The following is an 11,662-nucleotide window of genomic DNA, read 5'->3' as shown; positions in this document are numbered from 1 at the left end:
ATGCCCATCTTGATGCACCAGCAACCAATAGCCCTTTGTCATCTTATCTCTTAACAAAACTCAATAAATAAAATACAGTCTTGATACAGTCACCTAACTTCTTTTCATTTGTCCTAATAACGAAATGGATACAACCTGATGGCACCGAAGTCTCGATATTTTGGAACCTTGTTGATTTAGAATGAAGAATCAATAACCTGATGGGTTCTTTTATATGGGGTATGACCTGAGTAATAGCCATATTTATATATCTGCAATCATTTTGGCACTATTTATGAGTTTGATTTCTGTCATATCGATGGCTGGAATGCAAAACCTCCCATCTGCAAATTTTTCGATTTGGGGTTTTTGCATTGAATGGTGAAAAATGGGATGGCTCCACATTTTCAGTCTATCTGCAAGATAATCCCGCCCTTTCGTTTGACATAAATGTCACATGACAAAACTCCTATGTACACAATGAAGCAGAAAAAATAGGAAAAAAACACTTATCTGCATTGACAGTGGTAAAAAACACATGCTATGTATTTTTAAATTATAACATAGAAATATAGTCTGTGATCAATAGAATATTCTTGAATATCTTTAACAGAGATCATACTATAATTAAATGAAACTCTTTTTTCATTTCCTGGAAAAAGTGTTTGTTTTTTTTTCAGATAGGAGGTTTTGCATTCCAGTCATCGATATATGAGATTTAGGATGCAAGATGTCTGTTTCCCTCTGCTTGTATCATTATTACTTTAAAGACTCCATTTCCAAACGAAGTTACCTTCAACCATATTTTTGGTGAACATGCGTGTATAAAATATGATCACTAGAGGGCATGTGTGCCTTTCTTTTGACCCCCTTTCCCTTCTAATACGGCGCATATAATCCCCCAACAGTACCGCAGGCACAGAGTACCCAAGGATCGATTCAGTATGTATAAGTACTGAAGAACCCGAGCAATATTCTTTGAAAAAATGTTGTGATTTTATTTACAAGACAGTTATAGCCAAACCAGCACTCATCTAAATGTTCAGTCATGTACTTTTGACATTGTTTTTCCATCAAATAAAAGTGTCAAAAAGTTTTACTGCTTCAAAGTGTATTGGTAGCTGTTGAGTTTGGTTCTCATGAAAAATTATCTGAGTTCTTTGTTTTGTTATTAATATATGTGTGTGCGTACACAGACGCAAGACTGAGCTTATATCATTTGGAGTTCAGACTCCAAGTTTGACGCTTGTGTGATGATGGTTCTCATCCTCAGGGAAATTCATAACACATAATAAAGATCTAATTTATTAATAAAAGAAAAATGAAGTGGCCACTAAATTGCACTAATAGCTGCTGTTCCATGAAAGTTATATGTTTTGTATACACATCCTCCCTCCTCATAATGCATTGTTAGGTAATAGTGGAAAATGATGATTACACACTGGTTCATGTTCCAGCCATTAATTTCAAGATGGCTGGACAAAATCTGGGACTGGAATCTTTAAGTGGAACATTTGAAAATGCTAAATTTTGCAGTCTTTAAAAGGCCTTTGTAGTTTCAGAGGTTGAATTCAACTATAATTAGTGTGAAAATAAATGGCCCAGAAATAAAATGAATCTTTGGAAGATTTTGCTCAACACTTCTGTTTCTCTTAGTAAGAAAACAGAAATGCGCATGAGGAGATTGACTGCCAATTATTCCAATTCCTCTGTCTTTGTTGTGACAGATGAATCATAGGACTGTTGATGTTTAAGGAAAGAGTGGATAATGCTTGAAAGTAAAATGCTAAGTATTCATTTTCCAATTTTCTTTTTTCTTATAGAGTGAATTAATTGACATTGGGTCATATCCGTATTCCCAAATATCAGCATACCTTAAATCTACAATGAGTGACACTGAGCTACACGGTAAAGAAAAGTAAAACATTTTAAAAAATAGGATAATTTAGGATATCGGCGTGAAGACAGTCTGTTTTGTGCACAGCACTAGGATTATGGATTTTAGACAAATGAAAAGCCCATATCGGCAGCTCTTAGAATCTGGATAATGAAATAGAAGCTCATTAGTTCTGGGGACTGCTTCTGGAGACCTTGAACCATAATGAGGAGCATTTTCCTGTTGAATCCTTCCAGTAGGTTGGAGGTCATGAAGCTGTGAAATAAGTGCTCACCAAACTGCATGTGACTTAGATTTAGCTTTGATTGTCAAAATTGTTAAAATAATTTTGCAACTAAAGAACATAGGGAAAGTAATACAGTAACAGTACTGTTTTTCCATATATATATATATATGTACATATACAGAGTATATGAAAAATTAGTTAGTTCTTTAGGATTTGGGGCACTTCACCATTTAGGGCTTTATAGGTAATGCAAAAGATTTAAGATTCTACTCTGGATTGTACAGGGAGCCTGTGCCAGCACTGGGGATGATAGATGATGGACTTTAACAATAACATGAATTAGAAATTGAATACACCTTTGATTCATCTTTTCTATGTTCAGTCAAACCATGAAATGATTTTCCATGAAGAGCTTCATCTTACCATTGAACTGTACCTCCACACTTTCTTCTTACTCCTTCAGGTGCACCAGTTTTTTGTAACATTGACAAATAAATTGAAATATCAAAACTCTTAAATTCACATTCCATACCCTTAAGAGTATTTAAGACAGTGCCAGCCTTCAAAGCCTGCTGTTGACCACTAATAAACCTAACACAGACCCCAACAGACCTCTCACCGCATGGATTTAGGCATCCCTTCTAATCTTAGGCCTTTAAGGCTCTTTACCTAAGAGTATGGTATTGATGACCTTCCCAGCACCTGCCCATGGGGTTGTTGTTCAGACAATGATAGAACAAAATACAAAAGTAATGGCTAATCAGGAAGGTTACAGGTGATGACTGGAAAACCCTTTATTTCACAAAAGGTATGTGATAAATTTGAAGGTAGGTACAGCAATGCTTTGACAGATGTTTCTTCTTATCAATGTAAAGTGGTTGGAGGGACCACATCAAGTGCATTCACCCTGCAGCAATTCACCGTGTTACTCCTTTAACATAATACATAAACAAATGATATATATTCTGAACAATATAATGTGGTGATAAATAAATAGCGTGAGCAAAACTGTCAAATATTTATTAATTATTGAACTTTATTCCTCTGTAATTTGTACCCTGGGAGTTTAGGTTAAATGTGGGAAAACACATGTTCTCATGACTAGCCTGCACACGGGCAAGGGGGCTGGTTCAAAGAACAGCACAACAGTGGGGCTTGTGATTGCAGCCCCAGATGCTTTGTGCCGCAGAAGATTTTTAGTGTGAAAGTGTGAAATCATAATTTCTTAGATTACAAAAAAGAATAATTAATTTACAATTCAAGCGCCATCATTATTGACAGGTCCACTTTCCAAGCTCCTCCAGGGGCAGCTGCCAACTCCGAGTCTGGGAAACATTTTTTTTTATTTTCAAAGATTTTCTTCAGAGATTGTCATAGGATTCATGAAATACATCAAAACTAGGAGAATTTACTATGCATGCTATAATGTAACACACAAAAAGTGTACAAATTGGTGTTGTAAACAGACCAAACAAAATTGGATCACATGATAGGAGTAGTAGGTTCTGCATACGCATACTTATTAACAAGTGTCCAATAATAGATGGAACATGAATCTTCATAGAAAAAAGAGGATTAAGAGTCAGTCGTTGGCACTTTTGAAGAACTTTTCTTCAAAAAGCTGTCAGGTTCTCTGTCACGTTGCACTCCTGTGTCCACGCATGTAGTAGATGATGATTGTCAAAAAAAGGAGAGCCCACCAAAATGAGCGATATCCCAACAGTCTGGTGTTGACAAGTCTCTCATCTCCGATTCTCTCAGATCCCAAAACATTACAAAGTCTCACACCTTTTAAAAAAAAGGGTTTCTGTGAATGACAGTTCAATAACTCTTCACTTAGCACCCAATGTTATTTTTTAATACTGTAGGTTACGATTGTTTCTCCTGCTGCTCAATAAACCAATCACAAGGTCCAATGTCCAGTTTGAGCTGATCCATCAACCAGGGATCTTTTTCAGCTCCTTCAATAAATTCTTCAAGAGATATCTGACCTGGAAAAGCAACAAGAGAAACAGTGATTCACCAAGCAAGATCTAATAGTTTCAATTTCCAGAAATTGCTAAACTTTAGACATTGGCGTTTTTCAGTTGTGTTCTGCATGCTGTAACTTACTGTCTTTATTTTTGTCAACAAGGTCAAATATTCGGTCACAGATATCATCAACATTTGCAGAGGTGCTTGGATCATTGTGTTTCTTGATCTTGTAGATAATCTAAGAAAGAAATAGAATCATACAAAGTGTTATTCCATATTTGTCAATGAACCTATTAGAAATCAGTTGCCATGATCAGTTGCTAAAACTATATAATCTTATGTATCATAAACTATTTTTGGCTGACAATAGGATCAGTATCGGTACATCACACACATTTTACATCTTTTTTTTGAGGGGGTACAATTATTTTAGAAAATGTATTACTGTTAGGTCTTTTAAAGTCTTTTTCCGGTGCGGATGTGCGAGAGGGGAGCGGAGATTGGAAGCGTCTTTTTGGCCCATTTGGCCCATTTTTCCACTCGCCTTTTTCCGTATATGCACTTCAAATTTAATTTTCGTAGTTTATTTCAGTCCCTGAGGAGGCAGGTCTTCATGTTTTTGGAGGCACCGCCACAAACCCCAGAGGTCTCATTCTGGGTGAATGATGGAGATCCCACATAAGTGGTGTATGCCAGTTCAGGGCAGATGAGTTTTTGAATGTGGAGATGTGGGCCACAAATGCGTTGCGTGTCCCCACAAGAAGCAGGAATCAGAGAGCGCTTAGATAATGATAGCGAAATGATGGTGCTGCTGTTCCCATCGCTGACCATCCTGCCATCCTTGGGGAGTAGGAGCAGACAGACATCCTGCTGCTGACCTTTGGAACCCCAAGCTTGAAAGCGTTTCAGACTACAGACAATTTTTGTCGACCGAACCCCTTTTTTGAAGAGGAGCTGGCGAGCCCTGTGCAAGCCACCAATGGAAAGACAAGGCAGGTGACGTCCAGTGGAGGATTTTGCATGGCGCCATAGCCACGGACACGTGGGGGGTGCAGTTTGGGCTTGGGGTGACTGGACGCTGTTTTGTTCACGCCCTGACTACTTGCCAAATTTATTTTTTGAATGCCCCAGGCTGGCGCCACTGTTTAGTTTCCTGAAGGGTTATTCCTTGGTTTGAGGGTTACATATACCTTCCAATTAATTGTTTTTGATCCAAGATTTTCGTAGACCGACAACAGGATGTTAGTTGTGTTGACCTTTTAATTGGGATCTACCAAATTAGCCATTTGGCTGGAAGAAGAAGTCCCACGATCAAGGGAACGAGAGTCCAGTGAGTGTCTTAAAAGCACCGATTCGCCTAAGTGGAATTTGATTTTTTTTCTTTAATTGCAACTTGGGGGACATTATTTTCTACTTGGCCGATTGGAGGCGTTTTGTGCTCTGTAAACAACCATGGTGAGTTGAAGTTGTCATTCTGAGTTGATCCCCTGACACAGAGAAATACTTAGTATCTTTCATTGTTTTTGTTGAATGTATACCTGTCAGATCCCAGCGTTTGAATAAAGGGAATGTTTTAACTCTAAATTTGTCTTCTTCTTCACATTTTTATTATTATTATTATATCTTGTCTTAATCATTCTGGGGGCTCTCAGGACAGGTCCCCGAACACCTGATGTCATATTTTGATGATCCGGTTTTGAGCAGTAATTTCACATTGACAAAGTATGAGAGAAATCACAGCTACTCAACTGATCAAAAATTATTTGAACACATTTGTCCTGAAGTCCTTTTCCTAAAGATGCCTTATTTTAAGGTTTTTAAATTGGCATAATGTGTTCATAAAGAAGTATCCAATCCATCCCCCTTAGAGATTTAAATGACTAAATGAACTTTCTTAATAAAGCCAATGTAAATGATACTTACTTTGATGATGTGTTTCACTTCTTGTCGGTCCAAGCAACCATTTCCATCCCTGTCATAAACTTTGAAAGACCACCTTAATTTATCCTCGAGTTTTCCTCGAAGAACCAGGTGAACTGCTGCCACATATTCCAGGAAGTCTATTTTACCATCCTGTAGAAAAATACCGTTAGAATTTCAAATTTACTATCACGCTAGAATATTTAAAAAATTTGTATTAACAAAAACGCTAATTCCAAAGGAATACTACCTATTTAGCAACAGGCAATTGGAAATCTTCTTGATAACAAGTGTTATGGATGAATGTCAAATGAAGCCCGGAGTCCCAAGGCCGAGTAAATGCAAAGGGTTGTGTCAGGAAGGACATCCGCCGTAAAACTTTTGCCAAAACCAAAGATCAGGAATCAAACATAATAACCAGATCATACCGGATCAGTCAAGTCCCGGGCTAACAACGACCGTCATTGGTACTGATGACATACAGGGTACCAACGGAAACTGGGCCACTATAAGTCAAAGAAGGAGAGGCGGAAGGTGTGTTTGGAAGCAGAGAGAGAAGAGGAAAGGCAAGAGTCTGGGGCCAAGAGTAGGGACTTTGAATATTGGGACTATGACAGGAAAAGGTAGAGAGTTGGTTGACATGATGCCGAGAAGAAAAGTGGATATACTGTGTGTCCAGGAGACCAGGTAGAAAGGTGGTAAGGGTAGAAGCTTAACCTTTAAGTTGTACTATCATGGTGCTGACAAGAAGAGAAATGGAGAAGGAGTTATATTGAAGGAGGAGTTTGTTAGGAATGTTCTAGGGGTGAAAAAGAATGTCAGATAGACTTATGAGTCTGAAACTGGAAATTGAAGGTGTGATGCTCAATGTTGTTAGTCACTATGCTCTGCAGGTGGGATATAAGTTTGAGGAAAAGGAGGAGTCCTGGAATGAGCTAGATGAAGGGTTGCCGAATGTCCCCAGAGATTAGAGAGTGGTACTTAATGCAGACTTCAATGGGCATTATGGTGCAAGCAATAGAAGGGATGAAGAAGTAGGTGAAGAAGATTTGGTATACAGCATAGGAATGCAGAGAGACAAATTTTAGAATTTGAAAGACGGGCCGGATCACCACAAGATATGAAACATACATATAAAAAAACAAAAACGCATTTGTTAACAGTATCAAAGTTGTCTGACATTTGCTTTAAAAATGAAATCACCTTAGTTTTGAAGGCTCTGAACTTTGCTTGCATTTCATGAACAAACCAGTTTTTCCCTTGTAGCTTCACATCCAGCTCATTCATGTGTGTCAGTATATCCACTGTATATCCACAGTATATCCACTAAATCACAAAGCCAATCTGTGTCATTCAACTCAGGAAAATTCTCAAATGTTCTCAAGTAGCTCAAAAAATGAAATAATCTTCTGTTTGAGCTCCCACATTCATTGATCCAATCATTCACATCAAGTATGAATTCTGTTCCAATTTTTGACGGGCCGGATTAAAAAGACCAATGGGCCGGTAGTGGCCCGCAGGCCGTAGTTTGCCCACCCCTGGGTTAGCGCTTGAGGGCACTCGATTGATGGCCACAGCACTTGTAGTGCATTATGTGATTTGTAGTATTAATGGTGCTCGCAGCATATCGGCAGGCCAGCTCTAATTATTAAATATTATCCTGCGGGCCAAAGATAATCACACAGCAGGCTGTTCATGGCCTGTGGATGTTGCGTTTAGCATGTTTGTTCTAGTGTGTCGAAGTGTTGTTGAGCAAGACACTGAAATTCTAACTGCTCCCCTAGAGAGAAAAGGATTAAAAAAGTATAATAGAATTTAACTCTCAAAATACAAAGAGAAATAAATGTAAAGAAATAACAAATCCATCTCATTGTTCAAATATTTCGGAAATGGAAATTGTGCCTAATCCAAATTTTTCAGTAATCTTGATTGCATTATAAAATAAAAATAAAAGATATAAAGAAAATTCCGGGTGGTCATTTTGATTTATTTTAGCAATTATTCTGATGTTTTGTCATTTTCCACAGAGGGTCTGGTTTGCTGTTGTTAAATTATCTCTTTAAATAATCATCTGTTTTAACAGCCAACTGTTTCCAAGCAAAAGTTTTATGAAAAAAGCAAAAGCTCAAATAAGTTAGGTTTCCTCGTTTTTAAACACGTTTGAAGGACATTGAGTTTGGCTCAAGTTCAACCCCCTCCAAAATCCATTTGCGACCAAGCTTCTCACATGACTATTTAACTCTGGGATGTTATAAACCTTGATTTGGCAATAAATAGTGTAACATCATGCCAACAAAGCCATTTCAATAAATTTTGTACTAATGGATTGGATGGCGTATTTTCAGAAAAGAGCATCCCCTTCTTGTTGGGGAAAGTTACTGGGCGACAGTCCAGTTGAATGACTTGATTCTCACTCAGTACTTGGCAGTTTGCACATTGTTTACGCTGCTGGCAGTGTAGATTAACAGTGCAGGTGATTAGGATTAGGATGAAAATTTTTTGGCTCGATCTTCAGGATGTTTAAGTGTATGATTGCGGGTGACGATGAAAATGTAGTGGTGATATGAAAGTTTGGGGAAAGCAAAGACGCAAGTGTTCATAATTCTCTTTGTTGGCAAATGAAGCTGGCAAATGTAGGATAATCAACTTGTGCGGTTGTGTTAAATAGGCTTAGGTCAAAATGTGGAATGAGGAACAACCCGATGCCAGATTAACCCATTATGTTTCACCAGCCTGTCATATCGCCAACATTCACATTGACCATCAAACCTAGAGTCTGCTCAAAGTGTCAAATGAACATGGCGGTGTTTTTCGTGTGTGACAGGAAGATGAAGATAGAAGTCAACCAGACATAATGGAAATGATTTCCATGTATGCATCCGCCATATTGAGGCTGGTTCTTCCACAGTGTCATTCTCAGAGACCAGTGTGCATCAAATGATATAATTACTTTGATTCTGTTTTCATCACTCTTAATGATTGACTTGGAAAAGGCCGATAACGACATATTACCTATTGCGGTAAACATATCTTGGAATTCATGTCGAAAGCATGTAGTTAAAGATTTGGGTAGCGGCACATAATAAAATGATTATTACCCTGATAAAAAAAGGAGGATTTTTTCCAGTGGTTGTTCCAGTGGTTTGGATATAAGTGCACTTTTCACCGCACATTCCTGAGGAAGCTGCCAAGAAGTTGAACTGCTCATTTCAATAAAAGTGAAGGATGCTCCTAAAACATCCCTTTCCCGACACTGTGTTTCGCACTCCTCTTCTCCAGCACTGCTGAATGGACCTTACCAGGTAGGCTGAGGAGTTTGAACTCATGGCCCATTTGGACTCAATGTCCCCCGCCTCCCCAGGGATGTGTTTGTAGCTCTGCTGGAGCTGGGAGTTGAAACTCTGTCTGGCAGGGGACTCTGCCAGACGTTCCCTGCACGCTACATTTGGGTCTACCAGATCTGACCGGTATCCTCCCCCGCTATCGGAACCAGCTCAACACCAGGTGGTGATCAGTTGACCATTCTCTTTACCCGAGAGTCCAGGACATGTGGTCGCAAGTCGACGACACGACCACAAGGCTGATCAAAGAACGTGGCTCAAGGTGGGTTGCTGCCAAATGCACAAATGGCCACCTTTATGCTTAAACATGGTGTTTGTTATGGACAATCCGTGACAAGCATCGAAGTCCAATAACAAAACACCGCTCAGGTTCAGATCTGGGGGGCCATTCCTCCCAATCACGCCCTTCCAAGGCACACTGTCGTTGCCCACATGAGTGTTGAAGTCTCCCAGTAGAATGAGGGAGTCCGCGGTAGGAGTGCTCTCTAGCAGCCCCTCCAGGGACCCCAAGATGGATGGGTAAACTGAACTGTTGTTGGGTACATAGCCACATACAACAGTCAGAACCCGTCTCCCCACCTGAAGGCAGAGGGAGGCTACCCTCTTATCCACCTGGTTGAACCCCAACGTACAGGCGCCGAGTTGGGGGGGAATCATTATGCCCGCCCCTGCCCGGCGCCTCTCACCGGGGACAACTCCCAACCCCTCCACCACAGTAAGGTGGTAGCTCATGGAGGGGAAAAATAATAGGTAAATGATCTTAATTGAAAAAAAAAAATGCAGAAATTAATCATTTTACACTAACAAAGAAATTGAAGTCTTAAAAAATATGAGAAAATGATCAAAATATTATGTATTTGTGTAGGCATATATATTTACATGTTTTGCATATTGAATAGTCCTATGGGTTGAAATCGAAGGAGGACTTGTGATATGCATTTTTCCCACGTTGCACAATACTAGTTTGAACCACTGATGCTTGCTTGCACATTTTCTAGCCACCTGGACTTTCTCAGTAAGATCTAGCCTCTGCCCCATTCCTGACACTGCCAGTGGAAGAGATCTTTTTGAGACTCTCCTAGTAAACTTGTTACCTTCTGATCTGCAGAGATTTTCTCAATCTCTAAGAGGAGACTAAGGACCCAGCTCTTTCAGAGAGAATAATCTGCTTTCATGGATCTGATCCTTTCTGCTCCCTGACAGTTGGCACCTGTTGGACTGCAACTTTACGATAGTGAACTTTCCCACAACACAAACATTTTGCATTTTACGTTTTATATATATATATGTATATATACATATATATATATATGTATAACCAGTATCAAAATGTTTTTTACCAGTGGTTAAATCATGTTGTGGGCTTATTGTTAGTAAATACCAAATAATGTTGTTGGCTTATTGTTGGTAAATAAAGTCACAAACCAGAGAGTTTGGTGGTAGGTAAGTTAATTTTGGTATTTGCCCATTAATAACAGACTCAAGCACACACATACACCGCAATGTGCCGATATAGACATATAAATGGTTACATTTTGCGCTTACAAAATGCATAAAAAAGTATTATTATTTATATTTCACAACAGCCACAAACACAAGACACCTTACCTTATTAGTATCAAAGGATCGAAACAGATTTTCCATGTAAGCGGATTCTGCCTCGGAGGAATTGCTAGTGATTCCGAAGATTTTCTTGAATTCGTGTAAGTGAAGATTTCCACTTGGACATTCACTGGCAAACTTGCGGTAAAGTTCCTGGATGTTTTGTAGGGTTACCTCCTTGTCTGCACCGCTTTGTTCTTGACCCATGTTTCTACACAAAAACGAGCTGATAAATTAAACAATAAAACCTGATCAGAAATGGTCAAGCACATTCACGACAATTCTGCAGCCATGTATCCATGGTTATCGCCCCTCCACTGAAAACACCGGCAGGGCTATTTCAAGAGCAAATCCAATTGACTTTTCTCCTGCCTTCTCCAAATCCCTCATGTTTTTCTCCATCAGTACATCTATATTTTCTGATGACGCCACATCTCGGTCTTGAGGAAAATGACACAGAACTGCTGAGTGGTCAGAACCAATGCATTCCCATGCGAGAACAAGGTCATTTGGGTCTTTAACAGCAAATGCATAAGCTTCTCTCTTGTGAAGAAAAAGCTCCACCACCCAGCTCTCAGGCAGATTACAGATGACGTCAAAATCCAGCTTCCATGTGGTCGTGTCAAGTCAAATTCACGGTTCTCTTCTGCCTGGGGCTTTTGAATCTGTGAAAATTATTTCTGTCATTTAAAAGGGATGCTTCTTGTTCAAACAAAAGTAAAA

The 11,662-nt window shown here is 39.2% G+C and overlaps 1 protein-coding gene across 1 annotated transcript; it reads right to left on the bottom strand.

Moving 5' to 3' along the window:
* Positions 1-2,950: 2,950 nt before the first annotated feature.
* Positions 2,951-11,425, bottom strand: LOC147235658 (guanylyl cyclase-activating protein 2-like). The gene is made up of 4 exons (XM_086139570.1): positions 10,946-11,425; positions 6,000-6,149; positions 4,215-4,314; positions 2,951-4,093 (listed from the first exon to the last, which is right to left on the bottom strand). Exons 1-4 carry the CDS (start codon positions 11,144-11,146, stop codon positions 3,972-3,974), a joined length of 573 nt encoding a protein of 190 aa, XP_085995696.1. The 5' UTR covers positions 11,147-11,425; the 3' UTR covers positions 2,951-3,971.
* Positions 11,426-11,662: the final 237 nt, after the last annotated feature.

This window comes from Fistularia commersonii, chromosome 3 (assembly GCF_037954325.1).
Source record: "Fistularia commersonii isolate RoL2024-O1a breed Wild chromosome 3, RoL_Fcom_v1.0, whole genome shotgun sequence".
NCBI lineage: Eukaryota > Metazoa > Chordata > Actinopteri > Syngnathiformes > Fistulariidae > Fistularia > Fistularia commersonii.
This window is presented reverse-complemented; position numbering and strand designations above follow the sequence as displayed.